We start from the raw sequence: 25,466 nt of genomic DNA, 5'->3' as shown, positions 1-25,466 counted from the left end.
AGAACAAAGATAAAACTCAGTAGTGGCATTTGACATCCTTGGGGCAAACATGGGAAGGTGTCAGACAACCCATAAAGAGTAAACCTCAAATTAAATGCAAAATCTAACTACAGGCTCTTGATAGACTTCTGGCAAAAAGTTACTCAGTAGCCTTAATTAATCAGACTTTGAAGGCTGCAAACAAAGCAACCAACTAAAGTGGCATTCAGAAGCAGAATCCTCCCAGTAGCTCTTACTGCACTTCCAAGTCTATGAACAGGGAAAATGGTTAGACTGGGAAGCAAGGACAATATCAGATTCCTGAAGGCACAGTGGGGCAGAGGTTAAACATCAGCTGCTCTGTGACAACCACAAGCACTTGCCCATCCTTTGACAATCTGCAGAAACTACAATGTAATCTTCTCTTCCTTGACTGCCAGGTGAACTTCCAGAGGATGAACTGCTGGGGGAAGTAACACACAGGTGAGTTACCACTGAGCAACCTGCAGCCAGAAAAACACCTCTATGACTGGCATTAGTCAAACTCCACGTCTCACCCAGATTTGGGAAGTTAACTGGGTTTAGGGGAGCCTGTGAGCACCAAGTGCCAATATCTTGCTATTTCTCCACAAGTATTTTTAATCACAGCCACAGGCCCCTTTTCCAAGACCTTCAACCCATCTCCTGGCTTCCTGTCTCTGTGCTGTTACAACCTGGAAAACACTTCTGTTCAGTAATTACACATTCAAACACAGACTCCCCTGTTCTTCATTATTTTGGGAGACACAACCATTCACCAACGGAAGGAAAACAGTTTTCAACGTGCCCAACGTGGTGAGGCCCTGATTCGGCAGGGAAACATTGCAACATCACTAAAACCCATACACATGGGCAAATGAGGTCCAATCCAGCCACCACCTCCTTGGTAAGAATAGATCCCAATCTCTCAATCTGAAAAGAAAAAACCTGGTATGTTAGGAAGAGGTTCACTAGTGTAAGGTTATCGGAGAAGATACATTTGAAAAGTAAACTGGAAGGCTGAAGACAAAAACAAACTAGGAACCAATGAGAATAAAACCAGCTTATTATTAAAGGCAGCTGTGGATATCTGTGTTTAAGTAAGTCCTTCCCCTTCCAGCCCAGCCATGTGCAGCAGCCTCCAGCCCCAGCTGCCAGCTCATCTGGCCATGCAACGTTGCAATATGATGTCACAGAATAGCTCAGACAGTCATTCCAGAAACCCTGAATTACCCAGAAAGCACTCTGTGTACTGGGGTCAGCAGAACACTGTTATCTCCCTTACAACAGGCCAGACTGTTTATACACACAGAGTCAGCTCTCATGCATCAGCCAGCTATTTATTTAGTGAGATCAGCTATCACTGTAAACCAATTTCCTTGCAAATAAGAAACACAGCTGCTCTAAAACCCACTTAAAACTCTTTCCTGCATTCAGTATTTGGACAAGCAGCAGAACAGACGACAAGCATAGTAAAAAAAAAAAGGTCACCAGCATATCTAGTGACACACTGAAACAGTCTTCACTTTTACAATGTTTATTTACAGTGTTTACTTAATGGTTATATATAGTTAAACATGAATCTTTACGTTGAAAAGTATCCCACGAAAAGCTTACAACTGCCATTCAAACTGGGTACTATCAGGAGGATACAGAAAACAGCAGCCTGAAAGGTAATTCCTAGAATCTGTACTGCAGGTTGGTTATTCCATGTGTAAAAACACACAGCAAAAATGAATGCTGCTTATCAGCTCTGCAAAAGGCATTAAAAGAACAGAAATAAGCCCTGAGTAAGCTTGAAGTTGCCTGTAACTTTTATCCCAGAACAGTCACAGAGAGAGGTCTCACTAAGGTGAATTCCCCCAACCATCCAAAGGGCACTTTCCCAACTCCTCCTGATGAACCAGGAGTTCCTGCCGTGCTCTCAGAGTAACACCTGCAAAACATCAGCTCAGATACCCCAGCTGGATACGGCATCTGCAACTCAACTCGGCTGTAAAATCTAATGGAGACTTCAACTGGAATTAAGTGGTTTCCAGACTGACTTATTTCACTACACAAAACCAGTACCTTGTTGCAGAAGAACTTTTCTTCCTAAATCTGAGCACCACGAATTAGGTTGTTGGCAGTCTCAAAGTAAGGGCTGGGATGTGGAAGCACAAGAACACAGAGAGCACTAAAGCACTCATTACACATTCTTCTCACTCAAGTTATTTTATCCATTAATCTTTTCATTTACTCTTTTAAATTTGAAACTCAGCAAGTCAGATTCATTCCAGTCAATCTCTGTAACATGCCAGGGAAGGCTGGGAAGGATCCCAACACCAAGTTTGGACATGGGGAGAAAAAAGGAAATGCAAAGGAAGCAAGCACTGCCTTCTGCCTGGCACAGGTGAGGGTATGTCCAAGGGTGGCATGACTGACTTATAAGCAGGTAAGAAGTATCAGATTAGAATGTGATTAGAATGATGACACCTGGTTCTGAAAAACTATCTGTATATACATGCACACTGGGGAAAAAAAGGAAAGCTCTGTTAGTGTTTTCTTGTTTGGTTTTTTTTGTTTGTTTGTTTTGTTGTTGTTTTGTTTGTTTTTTTAATGTTCATATTCAACATCTCTAAGCCATAAAGAACTACAGTGCATTTCCACAGAAGGTTGTTCATTAAATCACAGTAAAGCTTTCTGAAGCCCCAAGTCAAAAAGCTTAAATGTTTAGGATGAGACCGAAAAAATCCTGATGGCCTTCAAGTTTATTTGAAAGACAGATTACAGAATATTATGTAAGGCACAAATCTCAGAACTATTCCCCATTGTATTTACAAATATTATCAAGTTTTACAAGATCATGAATTTTCATAAAAAGTGACATTTTCAAAAAGCTTTTCTTGCTTTAATCCTCCTCCTTTCTTTTGATAGGATTAAATGCTGAAATGGCAGGCTGTTAAATAAGCACACTGAAATGCCAACTGTGAGGCATTTAACTCCATGTATTTACAAATTAACATTTCACAGTTGTTTTAAATTTTGACATTATAGTTTAGTACCTTCGGGCAACTCATTTCAGAAGGTGCTGGATTTGATTTACGTTATTTCTCATTTTACATTCATATGTTATGGCACTGGAATACCTTTAGGTTTCCCATAATCCCTGATAAAGGAAATTTAGTTTTATGAAAGGCTGAGAAATATTGCTTTGTTTTTATGAACAGGAACCAATGAGCCTGCCTAAAGTAAATTCAAAGTTACCATTAACTTTACCTATAAAAGGCCATATCCATCAAGATAACACCACCAGAAGGAGTGGAGATCATGGCCTATATATCTGTATGTAGCATTCCTAAAAAAAGCAGTGGGATGCTTATCTTAATTCTTTAATTCTTTCTATTATTAGGTTACTTCAGAGGATATTTGTGTGCTCCTGAGACAACTGCTGCTTATGGGCTACTAGCTGTGGCAGTTTAGATGGAAATTTTTACTTTGCAGACTATGAAATGCAGTTTCTGTATTGCTAAAGTTAACATTTACAGAAGAGGTTTCAAAAAAAATCATAACAACCCCCCATACCAGCAACACAAAAGCCCCATCACTTACTACCTGTAGGAATACGAAACTGTGGCTGTTCTTACAGCACCACCTAAGAGCAAACTTGGAACAGATACATTTTGGTTTGCAGTTGAGCACCTCTCCCCATTACTTCATATTCATAAAACCAATAAAAAGCAGAAGCCATTTACAGTTTGTGCTCTCTGGGTGCAACAGTATCAGAAGATACCAATCTCTTTTCAAGAGTTTCTACAGTTTGTAGAAAACCAATTTATCTGTCAGAAAAATCAATATGCAGACAAAGGAAACATGACTCCACAGATATGCAGGGCAGTTCATGAGAAACAAGATTCTCCTTTCAGGACAACTACACTCCTGACTTATTCTTCTCTACAGGGCTGGAACAGAGAAAGGTGCCAGTGCTTGCCACGTTCAGGACAGCTGAGCATCCCCAGAGCTGCCAGGGCACTGCCCAGCCCCTGTGCAGGGTGTCAGGGCTGCAGAGCTGCCTCAGCTCTGTGGGACTGAACCTCCAGGCTCATTTCTGGGTCCATTCCTATGCCACTTCTAAGGAAGGGATACATTTTTTCCTTCTATGCACAGAGAAACTCTGATTTCTACAAACAGAAAGAATTGTTCTGTTTTTTCCTTGGAGCACATTTGTTTAGAGTGATCCCTGGGCCTTGTTACACTTGGTGAGACTCTTGCTGCTGACTTTACCTGTGCCAGCATTTATGCACAGTGGTGTGAAAAAATCACAGGATTTTTCAGCAGAAATCAATCTGGTATTGCTTACTGGCAGTTCAGTGGACATAACCATCCCCATTTATGACACAGCCTCTACCAATATCTATAAACACAAATCAAGTTATTTAGACATATCTAATTATTTACCCATAGAACACCTGTTTAGAGATCCAATGCTGCTAATGCCAATGACCACATCCTATCCACACGTAATTTTTACACAGCAATGCACTGATTCATGTTAATTCCAGCAGCATGTACTAATTAAGATATTAAGAATGGTTACATGTTTCACATGGGAATGTGCCAAATCACCGCTCTGCAGTCTTACTGGTGTTTCAGATTTGATAGACAGAAGCCTGAGACACCTTTGTATTGTAACAGACACTTCAATAATGCTCCAGATATATTCACTAACACAGCATCTTTTTTCAAAATCAATTGTGACACCCACTAATATTCCATAAATAATGGGATCAGATTAAAGTCTCGCCAAAATTCATTAGGATGTATTAAACCTGCCTGATCTTTATCACTGCTACTAACACAATAAACAGACTGCAAACGTCACAGAGCATGGAAAGTTATGAGAATTTTCCTCAGGAGCACTGCAGAACACAGTCAGAATCAGAGGATGTATTGCCATGCCTTTGTGAGGTCTGTATAAATTAGACCCTTTTCAACCAGAGTATCTCTCTCATATTTTTACTTCAACTCAAACTACCATTTCTCTTCTGTAGTTTCTGAAGTTGTTATTCATTCCAACAACTTCATCTTGAGTAAGCATTGCACATATGTGCATTAAAATAAGGATTTATTATTACTGCCATCAGCTGCCTCATGGTTAACATTGCTTTGGGGCTAAAAATCACAGGAGGGATACAAGTAAACTTTTAGTTTGGAAAAACATCACAATGTTTGTTCTTTATAAATTGTTATTTAACTATTCACAGTCACAATTTCTGAGAAAAAAACAACTAAGTTCCAGTGCTAAATGTGTCAGCAACACTGTTGTTGTTGAGGATCTTTGGCAATACTCCTGCCACTCTGGGGGATGCCCTAACATTTTGCAACTTAACTTGCACATTTAACCTGATTTCCCAAGGAGAAGATTTCCATGATTTCTCTGCATCTGTTGAATATAAGTTGGGAGCAAAAAGTAGTTCTGCAAGTTGCTAATTTTCATTCATATCAAGATTTTCAAAAGCAGGATTTTAAGAGCAGCAACCTGTCTAGTGGCCTGAATTGAAGGTGGTTGAGCACAGTGAACTCCTCGCAGTGCCAGCGGAGCAGAGAGGCAGCAGCTCAGCTCCAGGATTCCTGCTCTCTGGCTTTAATGAAGGACTGCACACAGAGGCAGAGAACACCCTCCTGGACACTGCAGAACACCCCCCTGGACACTGCAGGCTGGATTTCTAACATCTCAGAGATGTTTAAAAACTGCCATTTCGTTTAAAAACCTGCCATTTCATTTTAGATATTGAAACAGAAGATGAGTTCTTGAGAGTCTCAAACTGAGTACTTTTCCATAGTTTCAAAAAGGAGCTGTTCCACCCTGGAACAGTTTAGTCCTGCTGCCACCTGCTGTCACAGACACATCAGTGCCACGCTGGCTGCACAGCGTTTTCCCTTTCCTCTTCTGTTGTTAAGAGTGTAAAAGAACATGTTCTAACAATGCTGCTCAACATTATCTAAAAGTAATCAGAAACTAATTTGTCCAGAGAAGTGTGCTGGTAAACCAATGCACTGCCACCTTCATTGCCAGAGCATCAACCCTGCAGATTTGTGCATGGTTCCATTCACGGTTTATCCCCAAAAAGGGTCATTCACGTAAGTATTAGCAGGATGGGGCTGGGGTTTTTTGTTTTGGGGTTTGTTTGGTTTTTAACCCCAGCAATATTGCTTCCTTCTGGAAAATACTGAAATATTTATTATTATTATTATTATTAGGAAACTACTAAGACTATGAACTGGCCAGATTACTAAGGCTGAGTTGCTCCTACTTTATACTTACATGATCATGCAAAGAGCCTTAAATATTTAGATTAAAACAAACTTAAAAGTTAAACAAAATTAAAAACCGCTATGTAAACTAGATTAAACAAAAAGGTCTGAAAAGAAATGACTCAAATCTAGCTCCTGCCTAGTGCTTCAATGAAGACTAGCAACTTCTAGAGTTAAGTGAACTCAGTAATTCCTCTCAGGACCCCTGGAATGCTTTTATGCCACCATCTCTGGTGGTGATGTGCTTCAGCAGCCTGACCTGGCTGAGGCTGCTGCCATCCCACCCTCCTTCCTCCCTTCCACCAGCCCCAGAGGCATCCTGCAGGAAGCCAGCCTGGGGTAGAGGAGGGGCAGGGACAGCTCTGGGGGACAGTCCTGAGCTGCCCTCAGTCTGTGCCTGTGGCTGCTGAGCCCCGCTGGGGAAGGCTCTTCCCGGGGTGCTCCGGCCTGCACTGCAGGACCCACACTGCTCCTGGCACTGGCACTGCAGGACCCACACTGCTCCTGGCACTGCAGGACCCACACTGCTCCTGGCACTGGCACTGCAGGACCCACACTGCTCCTGGCACTGCAGGACCCACACTGCTCCTGGCCCTGCAGGACCCACACTGCTCCTGGCACTGGCCCTGCAGGACCCACACTGCTCCTGGCCCTGCAGGACCCACACTGCTCCTGGCACTGGCACTGCAGGACCCAAACTGCTCCTGGCCCTGCAGGACCCACACTGCTCCTGGCCCTGCAGGACCCACACTGCTCCTGGCTCTGCAGGACCCACACTGCTCCTGGCCCTGCAGGACCCACACTGCTCCTGGCTCTGCAGGACCCACACTGCTCCTGGCCCTGCAGGACCCACACTGCTCCTGGCCCTGCAGGACCCACACTGCTCCTGGCTCTGCAGGACCCACACTGCTCCTGGCCCTGCAGGACCCACACTGCTCCTGGCACTGGCCCTGCAGGACCCACACTGCTCCTGGCACTGGCAGACCCCAAGCTGTTTATCACTCGAGTCACAGCTTCCTAAGACAGCACAGGTGAACCTCTACCCTCCCTTCAGGTTCTTCATTTCACTAAGAATGCAGCAGCTAAAAAAGAAGCCTTCTGTCTGTTGCTCAGCCATACACCCTTTTTGGCAAAACATAATATACAGTAAGCTGGAAACAAGTATCACAGCATCTGTTACGAGGATTTTAAAAACAATGCAAAGTAGAAGTTCATTGCAGAAAATTGAATGAGATGCTGAAATCCTGGATTCTTGCTGCCCCAGTGGAAAAGTGATGCTAGTCTCCAAACACAACTCCAGTCAGATATAACAAAGGCACAGGGCTTAAGCCAGCTGAACTCAGCCAGCAGAGGGTAAAATGCAGGACATAAACTTTTATTCTAGTGATTTCTTTACAGGAAACCAACTGTTAACATGAAGTGTTTTTAAAGCTTCCAGGGTTTTTCTTCACTAAGCACGTTACTTATTGCTCAGCACAAGCCCAATTCAATTTGATTACTGCCACAATATCCCTCTAATGTAAAACTGAAAGGCTCTTTCACATATCACACCTCTTGTCTGAAGAAAAAGGAAAAAAAAGGTCATTTTCACCCTCACACACACACAAAAAGACAGGCAATCTGTAGGCTGTATGCATCATATTATCAAGTGTAATAATTACTAAAAGATTAACTTACAATACCAGCAATATTATTACTTTCTGTATTTGCAGAGCATTGTAGAAGTGTTTTCCTTTAGCAGACACGGTAGGATTCACGTGCTCTAAGAACAATTGGAGAGCCAAGGCAATTGCCTCCATTTGCACAAACTGCAGGGCACAGGGAGGCAGAGTCACTCAGCCCCTCTGCTCCCTGTGCCCCAACACTGCCAACAGCAGGAACACACTGCTGGACAGCCACACCAGGGGAATCCTCCTGAGCACTCTCTGAAGGCTGCCCCACCCAAAGAGAACAGGACTGTCAAAGCACTGTCACTGCTGCCCTCAGAGCAGCTGGGGAGCTGACAGCACACACCAGGCACAGCTCAGGCACAGCTGGGACAGCTGAACACGATGTTATCCACACGCCAATCTGCCAGTGAAATACTTTGGGTTCAAAAGTAAATAACTGCTCGGCTATGGGGCTTTTTATCACCCATTTCATTGCCTAAAGAACACTCTTTCTAGACAATGTATTAAGAGCTTAAGACAAACTGCAACATGCAGAGGTTACACTCTAGTTTTTACCGTTTTAATAGAACTTCTTGATCTTTCTTCCCAAACATTACTGCTCAGCTCCATTGTGCAATGAACATTTGTTTCTCTTTCATAGGATCCAAACATAAATAACCTGAAATAGAAAAGCCCAGAGTAAGAATTGTAATACTATTACACATACCCCAGATACTCACATATCCCACATACTCACCACTCTTCATTTACACACTATTATTATTATTATCATCCATGTGTACACATAGAGAAGTCCTCACAGAACAGATTCCACAGGCACAGCCTAACACCAAAGGAAAGACACTGCCACCCTCTAGTGGAAGGACTCCAAAAATATAAAATATAAGAAAATTTTTAGCTAGGGGTTTTTTGAGTTGTGGTTTTTTCCTGCTCTGTACTCTTTTTTTTTAATAAAGTGTTCAATCAGCAGACTAGCGGTTTTTCCGTAAAGAACTATTTTTTATTTTAAGAAAAGCAAAAATAGCTGCAACAGTCTTCCATTTCAATCCTAAACTTCACAATGTACTGAAGCTCTTCTTGGTTTAAGAGAACACTAGTGTAGATCAAAGTTTAATCTAAAGTTTAACAGTTTACCACTGCTTATATTTATATTTCACTAAACTGGGATCCTCATATCTGTAATTCTTTGTAACATTCATAACAAAAGAGTGGTTCTTCATGCATGATACCCTATTACAGAAGGCTACAAAGCTTTTCAGACAGATATCAGTACTAGAAAAGAAACCCCAAACCTATAAACTTTAGGCTATAGAACAGCAATCCCAGCTTGTTCACAGCTTATCTCACAGTAGCTGAAAGCAGATAAATATTTTGGAATAAAAATGCCAAACAAATCTTATTCAAAAGAGTTGTTAGATGTTAACTCCCTTCTAAACTTTCTACATACATTTGACAGGAGCAGTTTCTAAGCTGTCATTCAAAGCATCTCATTTGTGACTGTGATACGTGACACGAAACTCTTCAGACGACAGAGGCAAAAGCTGTCAGAAAAACATGTCAATTTTATCTGTTTATCTTGACACCGTTAAATAAAGTTTCTAGGTTAAATATTTATAATCAGGAAGTCCCAATCTTCCAGATGTGGAGATCTGTAGTAAACATACTTTGAAAATTAAGTAAAGCTATTGAAAACAACTTTCACCAACAACCAGAACCAGTGAAATGAATCCAATTCAAGGGAATTTGCCTCTCTGGCTGTGACATCTCTCAGGCTTGCACTGCAGCAGGGAGAGATAAACACATCTTTCTTTGCTGTGTCCCTCTCTGAAGAGTTTCTGTAACTAGTGTTCAGCCGTGCAGCTGGATGCAGGGGGCAGACAAAGCCATGCCTGGTTGGGCCCCAGCACACCTGACTGCCAGTCTGGTGGGTTTGGCTCACAGGTGGTGGCTGTGCCTGTGACCCACCCTCAGAGGGACAGTCCCACGCTCCAGGGTAACCCTGCAAAGAGCAGCTGCCAACCTCACTGCCAGCCTGACCTTCAGCACTATGGATATGAGCACTGAGCACAAATCCAGCCTCCCAACCAACCAATCAGGCACTTGGGACAAGATTAAGCTTGTTCAATGGGACTTGAACTGACAAACTCATCCCTTGTTTGCTTATTTTTAAAGCATCCCCAGCAACCCTGCATGGCTTTTCTCTTTTGCTTTCAGGAGCTGCTTTTGAGTGAAAGAGGTTTTCCTCAGTGTCTCACTGATATCAGACAATTCATTAAAGCTTTTCAGCTGATCACTGGTTGCACACATTTCATCTTCTGGTCACTTAGACACATTCTCAGGGAATTTTCCAGGGGTACTCATTATCCTTTGAAAATATCAGCACAGTAGCTATTTAGCTGTCTTGGACTGGATAGAAGAACAAGGACGTGAAATAGCTCAAAACAAGAATAAAACAATTTTCAGCCAGAACTGTAACATGAAGTCACAAAAACCCAATGAGCCATACTGAGATTTCACCTTGCAGCAGGTCACCAGCAGTCAACTGGAAGAAACACATCACAAGACAGCCAAACTACACATCTAAATTTTAAAGAGCTCTTGATGTTGGAGTTTGATTTCCAAATCAAATGCTAATTTAGAAAGCTCACTTTATGGCACAGTATTGAAAGAGTATTCTTGCTTAATACAATAAGATTGATAGGCTTTAAGAATTTCTGCCCAGTGCCTCTTTTAAAAAAATTAATATAACAATTTTGTTCTTCCCTTTTCCTTAAAATTTAAAGATAATGACAGATAACAGGAGTTTGGCAATAATTAAGTGCTGTGAGGGCACTGCACTTGTTGAAAGTGTAAATTTTTGTACAGGTCAGGAAAAAATTTGCAAAACATATTCCATATTATTTACAAAAAGGTTCCACCCTTTCGTTAATTTAAAAGATGTGCAAAATTTAACTTTTCTTTCAACATCACGACAGCAAGAAAATTACTGTGCTCACGCTTGCAGTTAGAAAAGAAACAAGTACAAAAGTGCAGATATTTGGTCATGTGAAGAATACAATTTAATTCAACAAGCCATTTATAGCATACCAAAAGCTTGCCAAATGTTTTATCACTATGGTTTCACCACTGTTTTCCAGACTTAGGCAGGAGAAGCAGCAAAATGCTCTTACCAGATGGACAACAAGAATTCTACTCCAAATTCTGAACAGAAGTCAAAGAATAGCTACTACTGAGAAAACATAAAACATTCTGGGGCACTGCACAAAAGTGACAAAGACACAGAATTTAAAGTGATCTTTCATCCTGGAACGAGAATGAAAGAATGAAAAACGCTGAGGTGTCTGTGGCAGATCCAAGTGGCAAAGCCAGATCCAGTGCTGCACCTCTGAGAGCTGGCCCAGGCACCTCCACCCCAGCCCAGAGAGCTGCTGCAAAAGGGACACTGGAGCATTGGACTCTCCTGCATATTTCTTCTGTTACCACCAACATCCTTTATGTGTCTTTCAGCTTCTACCTCATCAACATCTTAAGATGCAAGGTAAGCAAGAATATTTATTTACTCACAGAGGGACTCTGTGGGCAGCAGTTGTAGTTGTTTAGTTCAGAAAAGGACAGGACACCTGGAAGATCTGAGGAATTACTATGGGGCCAACAGTCAGATGTGTAGGCTGAGAGGTGTCAGGTGAGACAATCTCATGTGTGTGTTGAGAACTTCCAAGCTGCACAAAACAGATTAAGTCAGACCCAAAGCTTAAAAGACCTGACAAACCAGGAACTGCCTCCTCTGCCAGCCATCTGATGAGCAGCTGTGACAGCTGAAAATGCTGAGAGGGCAGAGGATGATGTCAAACTGAGTCATCTGGGCTCTGAAGGCAAAGAAACACACCACCACTTGGATGTTGGTGACATCACACAGTGTTTCAGACCGAGGAAAGACACAGGATTTAAAGGATTACTCTCCAAACCAAGAACAATTGCACGCAACTTAAAGTGGTTATTGTGGTCCTCCTATGATAAAAATGAATGCACTGCTGTGTAAAGAGAGAGCAGGCAGGACAAGCAGAGAGCAAACAGTCCTGGCAGGCAAGGAACACAGGCAGTCATTCAGGATTCTTGGATCATTCACAGACAGCACATCACAAAGCAAGGGAGACAGGTGAGCAGCAATTTTATCACAAAAAATAACCACTGCTGTCACCATACAACTCAGAAGCAGAATATCTTCTAGAAATCCGTAGCACTGATAAACCACATGAGTGCAGCAAATACAATTCAAATGGTTGTACAATGCTACAGAAAAGAAACAGTGCAAAGAGGAGTTGATACGGTAATAAAAGCAATGAAAGAGGTTTAAAAAAAGAATTCTTGCTGGAAAGCAGAAAGCAGTTCATAAAGAGCAGAACTGCACATGACTACATCAAAGCCTAAGCACTACTTGGAAAAGACTGAACATAAACCAAGAGGTCTGACAAAAAACCCCAAACAAACCAAGAGCCCACACACCTTTTCTCCGGTTTTGAAGAGAATAATTTTCTCTTTAATGAATGAAGGAAATAGATTTTATTTCTTTCCACTATTTTGTTCAAGACAAAGACCATAAATAATGCCTTATAAAAGTGATTTGGATTTGTCTAAGTAAAATTGAGTGAAACAATCATTTTCCCTTGCTGACATAATACAGCAAGATAATTACAACTTTTCAACTGCCTTGGAAAGACAGTTGGTGTAAAAAACCAACTGAACAAAACCAAGCAAGTAACAGGAGGCACAGATTAGCTTGTAACCAAGCAAAATTCAGAAGAAAGGCAAATGCTTGTGCCCACATAAAGCAGAAGTGCCTCAGAAACTAACTATAACTTCATTCTTATTTTAAAAAAGTACATTTCATGATTAGAGTGCAATCACAACACCAAAGCTGCCACTTGGTGAATCAGAATGGGCCCACAGCTGTAATAACTACAAACTGAGGAAACATGGGTACTTTCTTAGTCAAGAATGAGCAAAAGTGCACAAAAATATACCTTGTACATTCAATTAACGTGACTTTTAGTCGACCTTCTGTCAATAGAAAATCCTGTATACAGAGGTCTCGATCTTCGTATTCATCAGCTGGCAACACTTGAAATGGAAAAAATGGCTTGAACCTGAAAAACACAGAACAGACTCATCTTAATTCAAATTACATAAAGAACACTAACACAGAGAAATATAAAAAAGGTAATAAGACCACAGTGAATCTTAAACATTCCTAAAGAGAAATAATACCCTTCCTACATATTTATTGGTCGAAAGGAACAAGTAGGAGCCACTAAAGCTTTTTGAATGCAGCAAACTGGACAGTATAAACCAAGATTGCTTCACAGGAACAGACCGAGTTATATTGACTAGTGCAGGTAACTTTGAGAAAGTGGGAAGTTGAAAAAAATCACACAGTATGTTTATGATTGCAAACATATTTAATACAAAAGTCCTTTTGCAGTAAATATCTTACCAGGTCTGTAATTTCTCAGTTCATCTGCATAAACATTGTAGCACTGAAAGGTGAAAATATAATATGACCCTAAAGCTTAAACCTTTTATGACAGTGCTGTACTAGAGGACTGGTGCACCCTTACAGACACTTCAGTTACACACATTGATTCTTCTCACACTTGGTGAAAAACTTTCAGTTGCTCTTTTTAGCCACTCTTCTTGAATTAAAGACACAGGTATTCTAAATATTTGCTCCCAAGCTTTATTTCCCTCATCACAGCATGTGATTCCCAGGAAAAGCCACTCATGTCCAAGATATTCAGTGTTTTACACACGTTATCTCTCCACATAATTCCCTGTCTGACTAGACTATGCTGTGTTATAAATAGCAATTCCATTTTTCAGTGCTAGTGCTGCAGTGTCAGACACAGCCCCAACGGGAGGGAGGGGAGGAGAGGCTGCCCAGCTGCAGCCCCATCCCATGGCTGACACACCCCCCCTATCCCAACGGCAAGGGCACAACCCTGCACAAAGGATGGGCACCAAAGTATTTGAAAACACTCTTGCAGGGTATTCCTTCTTTCTGCCTTTATTCATTGCTCTCCTCTCCCAGCACTGCCCAGTTACACCCTGACCCATCCTCCCAGCAATCCTTCCTACACCCTGACCCATCCTCCCAGCAATCCTTCCTACCCCCTGACCATCCTCCCAGCAATCATTCCTGCCAAGGACAGAGGACATGAGCACAGGCAGCCCAGATCTGCCATCCCATGGCAAAGAAGGCTTTCCTCAGTCCTGTTTGCTCAGCCAGCACAGGCATCTGCCTGTCACATTCCGAGATCACAACATGTGCAGGAAACAGTCCCCTGGACCTGAACTGAAGAGTTGCACAAACCCCCATAAATAACAGAGCATCCTCTAACTGTCAGCACAGGCTGGGGAGGGAGCTCCACGCTCCCAGCCAAGGCAACAGCCTCGCACAGAGCCAGCACAAAGACATTGCTTTTGCTCTCTTGGTGAATAGACACAACTCAACACTCCAGCTCTTCTCCCGAAATCCCATTCAACTTCTAACTTTAATTTGGTTCCAAGTTTCTCCCTCATTAACTCCTTCAGGAAGAAAACCATTTTGACACAGGTCAAGTGAAAAAATTCAATTTTAAACAGTTTATCCCAATGTTTTTTCTTTAAGTCTTGCATGACACATATGAAGCTATGAAATCACTCTGGGCCACGGTTTATGTTTATGAGCCTACTATAAGCAACCAACTCAAAACATGCCTTTGCATGTACTGTCTGGTCTGATATTTGACTCATATTTTCCTTTATAGTTCTCGAATAATTAAAGTAATAGTAGGGATCACAAGAGTAGGGAACATTCCACCAAGATGACCCCACTATTTTCATTCTACAGGAGTTGGTATCACTTCAGGGCCTGATCCCCTTCCCACCCTGACCCACCTCCAGCCATCACATCTGCCCTTCATGTTTCTCACCTCAAGCACAAACAAGGGTGCCCTGCTCCTGTCGGGAGTGATTTTTACCCCCTGAAAACACAGGCTTGGCTCAGATTTTGTTAGGCAAAAAAGGAAGAGTTAGACAAGCACACTGGAAAATAATGCCAAGTTCCGGGTGAATAAATACTTGCATGTTTGAAGGGTTTTCAGCACGAATAAACTACTTTTCAGGTCGTACCAGCAACTGACAATACATCTTCTCCCAAAATCTATTAAAAAAAAGATAGTTTTCCATGGGAACATCAAACCACTGACCACCATAAAACTCAGTGAGCTGGTATTTATAAGGTCTTTCCCTTACACATACACACCATAAAACAGCCTGCAGGCTATTTAACAAGAACACAGACCTGGACCAATCTATTTTCAATACTAAAAATAAGAACTAAACAAAAAATCAAACTAACAGACTAAGGAATTCCAGTAAGGATGCAGATATATCCACCTATACATTCAAACCAAAACCATCATCCTCAACTTCAGAACAAACTGTTCAGCATACACTGCAAGCCTTTGCTGCAGCACAGAATAATGAAATAATCCCCTGAACAAGACATTTTCCCTCCTAGATTAAGACAATGTTTACTACAATATTGATTTCTATTTTCAAAATACTTTTTAAAAATTCATACAACAATGAATTAAAGAGGAATTAATTCTAAAATACCAATGCAGTTAAACACAATAATATGCAAAACACTTAACAGTGCAGGACTTGGTGCAGAACTACTTAAATCTTCTACACATATGGGATTAAAAGCAGTCTCAACATAATGTTTAATTTACAACAAGCACTTATGTTCACATTCTTAACACAGTAACTGATTTGTAAAATCCTTCACAAAAACCCCAACACATCACCTATTTCCACTGGCACTGGTAATGTACAAAGAGCTAAATATCCACCTTAAATGCATTTTCAGTGTTTGAGTGCTGCTCTGAAGCCTTCCAAATTTACATCACTGCACTTATCCATTTAAAGCAATTTACAGAGAGTTTGTGCATTTCCAAAATTACACATGGGATAAATGACTATTTCCCATAGATTTCAATAACATATTAGGGAACTGAACTGCTGTCAGATGATTTAAGTACAAGACAACCCTATTTATTTGGAAAGACTTTCCAATTGGGAACTGGTGAAGTACCAGAGAGGGACAGTTGGTCCCAGGGCCAGACAGTTCCCTTGTGCTGTAAAATCACAGCCAGGTAAGCCAGGCTCCTGGCAGAGTCTGCCAGCACAGCTGCTCCCAGCTGCTTCCCACGGCTGGGAAAACCTGGGAGCCACCCCCCTTTCACAAGCAGTCACCAGGACAAGGGACACACTGAAGAGCGTGTTCCTACGGTTATATACAAACACCTTACACCCAAAATCTTGCTTGGGTATGCATGCTATTAAAAAAGAAAAAAAGTCTTTAAAAGTGGCTTATATTAGATGCTTCTAGTGTGGTTTCAACTTGTTTTTAAGTTACCAGAGACCCTCCACAAACTTATCATCTTATTTGGCCAGAAGTCTGAAATTCAGATAGTACACTATTAAGAAAATGTTAGTTAAACCCCAGCATTTCAATTTTACATTAAGAGGAATATCCATCAATCAAATTTCACGTAAAATTTTAGCAACTGAAAAAAACCCTACGAGAATATTTAAAAGAAGCTGTGGAGTAGCAAGTGCTTCTCAACAAATACCTCGAGATACAAACGGCAAAAAAAAGTCACTTCACATGAGGAATTAGGTCAGATGATTACACTGAAAGATAATTAAGATAAAGTTACTCAATTAATACATTGGATTAAAAGTACACAGTAAAATAGCACAATACTGAGCTCTTCCATATCCAAACCCAGCCAAAAGGCTGGCAGGCTCTGCAGTCAGTGTCCCTCCTCCCTGGGAAGGACTTCCCACTCCATTCGTGCCGTGTGAGTCACTGCCTGGCCCAGCTGCTCAGTGACTCCCTGCCCTCACCAGCACCACCTCACTCAAAGTGGAGCCAAAACCCCTCAAAGGAGTCACCTCTGTTCCCTTCAGTTGGAGTGCTTTCAGCCCCTGAATCCTATTCTTCCTTCCAGCTGCCAGTCCTGGAGGGAAGAACTCACCTCAGAACAAGCCTGTAATTTGGTGGTTTAGTTTAAAAATGTCTGACCTATATTCCCATTAATTTGTATTCACTATCCTGCCAGGACTGGTTTGTGGACCTTCAGCCAACCTTTAACAGAGAAGAGGACAGAATTCTTTTCCACCTTAGTTTAATTAACCTATTACCTAAATCAACTGCTCCCATCAGTACCTAGTTAACAACAATATTTTTAGTTGCATGAGGAAATCTATTGAGAACTGAGAAAAAAATATCAATTTATCTGGTATGAAACCAGATGCTTGTGTTTCTGTTCATTGCATCAGTTAAGACTGTCCAGAATCACAGTAAAAAGGCCCACCAATAAATTGTTAAAAGCTACATACAGACAGGAACAAAATTCAAAAGCTCTCAGTACTCCATCTCCTACTTGGAAAAGCAGAAAGATTCACAGCTTCATTTATAAGTGCAGAAGGGTCAGATTTTCTAGAACTTCTGCTAAGAAGAGAGATCACTTTACAGAGTAAGTTCTGGGAAAACTTTAAATTATTCTCTGGGTTTATAATGGAAGTTTGAGATTTAAAACAGTGGTCTAAAAATTACTGAGTATGTGTTTAAGACCACATTAATCAGTTGTATGATACAAATTCCAGCATTACTACACTGACATGAAGATTAACTGTTGTCACGTTTATGAATTTGTTATTTAAGTTACATTAACTGAGCATCTAAATTTTAATAAAAAGCAAAAAGAGACTTTAAATCTCAGAAGAACCGATCAACTAAAAACACAAGTATCCTCAGCATAAGGCTACTTTGTATGCATTGCAAGTCCTAATTTTTAATTAGAAAGGTAAGCCAAATTCTACCACAATCTCAAATTAGACTGTGTTTAGTACAGAATCAATTCACTTTTTTATAAATGCTACTGTATGTGAAGATTCTAGTACCTAAAATACTCTCAAAAGAAAAACTGCCAAATTTATTTTCAGTTTGGGGAGTAATCAAAAGGTTCAGCTAACTACAGAACAGAACTAAATCACTCTCCTGTTTACATTGCCTTTGCCACCTGATGAACCAAAATGCAAGTCAGGCACTTGTAAAGTGTATAAATTTCAAAAAGAGTGATTGACACCCGATATTTTAAGACATATAACAAGTCCTCTATTCTTACACTGTGTGTAATTTAAGATGAAGTTTACTTCTACAAAAATTCTGAAATATTACAATCCACTCCTAAAGAGGCATAATCACCTTAATGTAAACTGCTTATATCAGATTGGAGATACAAAAATGGAACTCATCCTTTTTTTTGAGAAAAAACCCCCAACCAGCCAAAACTAGCAGTACTATGCTTTTTAAAAGACTCTGCAAAAGCAATTCTCCAGCTGCCACTGGAGAATTCCACAGGGAAAACGCTGCAGAACTGTGTCAGCATTCATAGTCAGGGGACTTTAATAACTCAAATTATATTCTTATTCATTATAGACATCTACTAATTTCAGCTTTACTCACAGCCATGAAAGTCTGGTTTACAAGCAGCCTGAAAAACATCGCAATAAGACAGTGTTTATTTTCTAGGAAGTTTTATGGTAAACTTCAAATCAGATCTAGTACCCCCCCACTGTGTTACAGGACATTCTGCCCAGACATGTGGGAGGCTCTTACACACAAGTTCTCAATATATGAGCAGTCTTTTTTTTTTTGTAACCAAGACCTCAAAAGAAAAAAAGAAAAAGGTAAAGATTTTATTATTCCCTTTTTTCTTCAAAGATGTTTCACACATTTCCAGATTCTTAAGCTACAGTGTTCTCATTTCTCAGTAACTCTGAGATACATCTTGAATCAGACACTCAAGACAGACAATTACAAAACTTCGATTTGTTCTTGACTTCGACAAGAATAAATGGAAACAGTCCAGTACATGCTTCCAAAAAGACAGCAGATTTTTCTCCCTGCATATATGACAGAAGTCATTGTGAATTCAAGAAGGACAGTCCTAAAGACATGGTATTACTGTCTGGACTGAAATAGCCACAGGTAAAAAAGAAATTTTGAATCAGACTTACCAAAACTGCTTTCTTATCAGCACGAACAAGATTGATTTTACCATGCACAGACTATTTTGCACTTCAAGAACACTGTCCAAATTCTAAATTCCATAAATACTGAAACAGCTTTGTCAACTCAATGCAGTCAATGCCTGCTTGAGACCAGAGTTTTCAAGTGGTATTTTTGGTTTGGGTTTGGGGTTGTTTTTTGTTTTTTTTTTAGCTGAAGCAAACTGTTGATTCAAATTAAGAGAAAGAGATCAAAGTCCTGCTATATTTCAGTTTCAAACAGGATGAAGACAAAATTGCCCTGTTTAAGCAGAAAGCCTGAATTATTGTGGCTCTGCTCCAGGTGGGACAGAAAATGCAGAATATGTTCATTTGTTCACACAGGGCTGGAAGAGCAGCAGATGTGGTTTAGCAAGCAGCTTTTAGGCATTCAAGGAGAACAGCAGCAGAAAAAAAACCCACCAGAAAATAAGCAAATAAACCCAAGCCACCCCAAAACTCTACCTTTAGCCAGCTGGATTAGGGACTGATCCCAGGGACTGATGCCAGCAAAACACTGCCTTTTGCTCACTTCAGCAGTGCATTCTCCCATAAGGAGGTCTCAAGTCCCTACAAACACCATCTCTCTGCAATAGTGGTTAGAGGAAAAAGATGATGTTCTAATAGAAGTCTAAACTCTGAACATGACTCGTTCACTGAGCTCAAGAGTTTTAATCCTCTCCTCTAAAGCCCAGCCTATGTCCATATGAAACAAATGGCATCTCTTAGACTGCCTAGAGAGAAAACAGCACTGCTGAAAGCAGCCTCCGACAGCTGTCAGCCAGAAGGGAAAAAATATTTGTATCTGTTCTGAATGCTAGGCATGAGAGCTTTCCAGGGTTTATCCTCACTCCTCCAGTTAAGTTTGAAAAATGCTCAAACTACAGAAGCTTCTCCTTAATCTACATTTATCTATTGACGAGACACAAGACGGTCCAATTCCCACCCTGGGAGCCTTCCAAAATGCTGGAGCTGGTGCTGAGCCTGAGCTGGGCTGTGCTCCAAGCTGGGTGACTGACAGTCCCCTGAGCTGCGGGCAGCACTCCCCACTCCCCTGAGCTGTGGGCAGCACTTCCCACTCCCCTGAGCTGTGGGCAGCACTCCCCACTCCCCTGAGCTGTGGGCAGCACTTCCCACTCCCCTGAGCTGTGGGCAGCACTCCCCACTCCCCTGAGCTGTGGGCAGCACTCCCCACGGCCCTGCTCTGCAGAGAGCTCAGGGGCTGCAGGGTGGACCAGGCCATGGCCAGCACTGGCCACCCGTCCCCAAGCACAGGTGACAGCAGTGGTGTCACAGCATTTCATTTGTGGGACCAAATGACAGCAGCTCAGCCCGGCCATGACCTGTGGCACTGCTGCCACAATCACATACAGGAGGGGCTCAGCAGATTAATGAACAGGAAGGACTCCTGCACTTGCCAAATCCTGCATCACTGATGGCAAGCACTTGTGATTACACTGGAAAGAAGCAGCTTCTCAAATTGCTATAATCTTTTCCTACCAAGCCCATCATGAATTTGGATACTTTCTCTAATTTGCCCTTCCTTCAGAGGAACGGAGAAAAAAAGAAAAAAAATGTGAGTTTTTGTGGTATTGTTTTAAAACAATACCACTGACTTACACTGCTGTTCCCACCCCACCTCCTCTTGTAATCCACAGGGCTCTTTGCTTGGAAACATTAGAATTTGTTTTCTTTCTTCTAACATATTGCATCAAGTTTTGTTAGCAAGTATGCAGTTATTCTTAAAAACAAAAAACAACTGTTGAAGTTTCTAGAATTACACTGCATCATATACTGATTAATTACTAAGGAACTATTCACCAAGCCAGATCACTCCCAGAGGTGACTCAAACACTACCATGAAGCCTTCTGTTATGTCACTGCAAGACTGATCTTCCATTTCTACTCTTCCTATTTTAGCTTAGGCAAACAGGAATAATGCTTTAAGATATTTACTACACATAATCTTGTACCTAATGCCATTATTAAAGTAGATCATAATATTTGTACACTGAATGGGCATTTTTCATAACTATGTTGCCATTAAAATTGATTCAAGAAAATATACTGAAGCTTAGCACTCTCAGTTAAGAAAGTCAGGAACAAAGTATACAAGTGTTACGATTTCCAGTAGATATCCACAGATAATTTTAAAATCCTGGACAGAAAGTAAGAAATAATTTTGTACATTTACATCTCAAACTGTCCCTGTAAGTTTTTCAGTTAAAGCAACACAAAATTGCTAAAAAAATTAATTCCCAAATGATTATCCTAATTTAATTTTATGCTAGTAATATCTGGCAATTAATTACTGTCTTTGAGTATGTGTAACAGTCTGATTAACTGTATCATCAGCTGATTTCTGTAATACACTCTTTATTGCAGACAGAGCTTTATGACATCTTGTAAGTCTTCCAAAATGTGTGAACTGTATTGCTGTAGTAGAATTCCTGTATTTTTCAACCAGAAACAGCTCCAGTGGAGTGGGCTGGGCACACTGCTCCTCATGGCCCCTCTGCTGAGCCCAGCAAAGGCTCCAGCACAGAGCTCAGCTGAACTACACCAAGGGACAAGGGAATTCAGGCATTATAAAGGTAAGTTGTTCCCATTTCGTAGTAAGGCTAAAATGAATTACAGCAGCTAGTGGGGAAAAAAAATAACTAAGTAGCTCTCCAGAGCCCAGCTGAGGGTTGAAAACAATTCCTGCCTTTTTCTTACCTCGCAAAAAGTAAGGTTCTGCCTCTCTTTCTTTTCTTTAGTGCTACACCCAGCACCTCCTTGGCAGTTTGCACAACTGTAGAACACAGACAGGTCTAAAATGCTGCCAGGCTCCAGCTGGGTCCTGCAGTAAACAGAGGTGCACTTCCAAGTCCTTGGAGGAATTATGAACCCAGGCAGGGCTCCACAAGAGGAGGAGTCCTTCCAGAAGGAAGAATGCTCAGGGAAGCAGATGCACCCACATGGCTTTGGGCAGGTGTGATGGAGGAGTGGGAGGCACCAAACCCAGCACAGCAACCCCACCTTGCTGGGCAGAGCAATGCAGGAGCACCTCCTTCCAGCCCCAGGCACAACCATTCCCTGCTGGCTGGGCATTGAGGAGCACCTCCTTCCAGCCCCAGGCACAACCACTCCCTGCTGGCTGGGCATTGAGGAGCACCTCCTTCCAGCCCAGGCACAACCACTCCCTGCTGGCTGGGCATTGAGGAGCACCTCCTTCCAGCCCCAGGCACAACCATTCCCTGCTGGCTGGGCATTGAGGAGCACCTCCTTCCAGCCCCAGGCACAACCACTCCCTGCTGGCTGGGCATTGAGGAGCACCTCCTTCCAGCCCCAGGCACAACCATTCCCTGCTGGCTGGGCATTGAGGAGCACCTCCTTCCAGCCCCAGGCACAACCATTCCCTGCTGGCTGGGCACCCAGCACTGCTGCAGGAACTGCCTGTGCAACACAAACCTCGCTGGCAAATTCAGTCTCCACTGCAGGATTTTTTCATGGATTTACTCTATACCCTGGCTGGAATCATTGAATACCTTGGAGGTCTGAATTCTACTCTGGATTCAACTGGCTTGTGAAACAGCAGCCATTTGTTAAACAGGAGAAGTAAAAAGTAATGGAAAAAGCTTCCAAAACTTGTGTGGATCTTACTCGTGTCTCTCAATTGAGATAAACACAATTCCAGCAGTAAATTCTTTAAACAGAAAGTTTAAACAGAAACTCAGTGACATCAGCAGAAACTACTCAAATAAATGATTTGTAAGTTCTGTGTTCAGCTTAGTGTGTCACAATTAACCTGACAAATTTTTATAAAATAACGACCCTCAAAACCCCTTCACACAAACTGGCATCCACGCTCATTTCCAAAGTGAGAATTTATCCACTGTCATGAACAAGCCTTCTTCAACCCTCAAATGTCAAAATAAAACTTCCAGGAGAGCATTTTTTAAAATTATTTAGAGTTGGGTAGTCACACATCACTCAGAATAGAACCTTCTTGAAATAATTGTTCCCAGCTAATGTGTATAATATTGGATTACTGCTTTCTGCTGGATGAAAGCACAGTTTGAGATCATCATGCAAAGGTTTTTGTAGCTCTACAATTCATGGATTTTAGTTGAGTGGGGTGGCACAAATTATCTATTAATATTACCTACCTATGCGGGTTGCTAATTTTTCTCCATACTCATTTTAGACAATAAAGTTTATTAATCCTAGGAGAAGTTTTAAATTTAAAGCCTTCTACTATACTGTAAAGAAAAATAATCTCAAAAACAACCAAATATTGAAATAGTTCTAAATCAAACAAGTGTGAACATGGCTGTAAACACAGGAGCTTATCAGGTGACTTCAGGCAATCTCTGCAGGAATGCAGGATAAGCAGTTTCCCACAGAAAGCCAGGAACATGAAAGGAGTAGCTCCAAGAGTGAATGCAGCAGCCTGAGACTGAGCTTCACCAGCACTGGAGCACCATCCCCTCCCACCTCACTGCTGACTGAAACCTCCTGGCCTTGCCCAGGCTGCCTGTTTGAGAGCTTCGGATCAAGTGTCATTCGCTAATGAAAAGATTAACTATTTCATGTGTTTATGTATATATACATATATATATATATAAAATATCTATATATATAGATATAACATAGGTTCTGCAAAAGGCTCATACATTTTTACATCAAATGAGCTACTAAGAGATGTATTAGCGACATATTTTTAGAGGTAAATTCCGTGTCTCTATCCCTGGAAGCAATAACCTCCTTCAAGGCAAATGCAGTGTTCAGTTTGTGTAACAGGTGGGGGACATTAGTCACAGTGTCTATGCACAGAGTGTAAAAATCATAACACAGCCTGGAGAAGGGGATTCACAATAGCCCAGCTCCAGTGCCTGAACACACCCACCTGCTCCAACAGAGAGGCTCGGAACCAAGCCTGGACATTTCTTAGATGCCTACTGTCCAGTGGTGTGATCAACTCCTATTGCCCTGTATTTACCCTGAAATAATGAAAAGTGCTTCTGCTTATTTCATATTTTATTTAAAAGAATTGAAAGCAACACAGATGATGGTAATTGAACAAAAAGAAACGTATTTGTTCTCACTGAGTAGCAAGATCAGTTTGAACACTGAAGATCAGAGTCCAGATGAAGGTGGTCTCAATGCTGGGACGTGCAAAACACCAACAGCCAAAAAAATCTCATCGGATTTTCCACAGTCTTTATTCACTAACAACATGAAAGATGTTCACTGCAGGACTAAGATCAAGTAATTTTTAAATACAATCCAGCAAAAGTGCTACAGGAGTTAATATTCTTTCATTATTATTGTACAGAGTCTTTTATATACTGTTTCAAGTAAGAAAAGTTGAAGGAGGTCTTATTTTCCTGTCACACCAATTAACCTTAATGCTTACTGGATTCCTATCTGCAGCAAATACAGATACTAGTCACAAAACTTACACCTTCATCCATCTCTCCCTCCAGCTGAGGGTTTTTTTGTCCCCAGCTATACCTGTGGTGTCTCAGTTTCTTCACCAATCCGTCTCAAGTCAGTGCTGTATTAGTTCATCACCCTTGCAGCTAAGAAAATAGAGATCTGTTGACTAAAACATGAAAAGGCTCACTCTTAACCCAAAAAGAATGCCACCTGTATACTGGGAAATGTCTGGTATGTAGCTGGTCACTCATTAAATCTGACTTTATAAGGAACAAGTTTCAAACTGACATTCTTTCATAATTAAATCTTTCCAGTGTGATAACTCATGAAGTGCTGGATGACCAAAAATGTTTCAAAACCCCTAGAACCAATGGTTTTGAATCTGACAGCTACATAAGATTTACATACATACTTTGCACCGTATAATTTCATACAACCTGAGGAAAGATGTATTTAGTGACCTTTCAGACACACTGTGTGCCTGAGGCAGAGCACTCCCAAAATAAAAACAGTAAAAACCTCTGCACTACAAAAAGCTTGCTTCTACACACGTAGCACCCTTGAAAAAAAGGAAAGTATTTAAGGCTCTGAGGTTTGGTTTTGTTTAGTGTGTCAGGTTGCCTACAGATCCATTTACCCAACTCCTGTATGAACAAGAGAAACCCCTTGTCCATGTACTGCAAAGATAACCTTCCAAGCATGAAACCACTGCCTGCAGACAGATCTACTGATTCCAACTAGCACCACTTTGCCATTAGAAAAACAAGTCTTTGTGCTGGCATCACTCAGGGCATTACCTCTGGAGCAGACTGAAAATCACAGTGCTGCTTTACCATCAAGTTTTGCACAGCAGAAAAGGACTCAGATCCTGGGAGCTTTTTTAATGCTTCTGAACACTAGAAGATTTTGTACCTAGAA

At 41.4% G+C, this 25,466-nt stretch overlaps 1 protein-coding gene across 1 annotated transcript in view; it reads right to left on the bottom strand.

The window, feature by feature from the left end:
* The window catches only part of PDZD8 (PDZ domain containing 8), a 59,380-nt gene that overhangs the window by 27,215 nt on the left and 6,699 nt on the right, over positions 1 to 25,466 (bottom strand). The window contains exons 2-3 of the mRNA XM_064663683.1: positions 12,983 to 13,105; positions 8,517 to 8,619 (exon numbers count right to left, since the gene is read on the bottom strand). Coding sequence (XP_064519753.1) covers positions 8,517 to 8,619; positions 12,983 to 13,105 — 226 coding nt within the window. The remainder of the gene's footprint in view (positions 1 to 8,516; positions 8,620 to 12,982; positions 13,106 to 25,466) is intronic.

This window comes from Pseudopipra pipra, chromosome 8, assembly GCF_036250125.1.
Source record: "Pseudopipra pipra isolate bDixPip1 chromosome 8, bDixPip1.hap1, whole genome shotgun sequence".
In the NCBI taxonomy this organism is placed as follows: Eukaryota; Metazoa; Chordata; class Aves; order Passeriformes; family Pipridae; genus Pseudopipra; species Pseudopipra pipra.
Note: the sequence above shows the minus strand (reverse complement) of the source record. Positions and strands in the feature narration are given on the sequence as shown.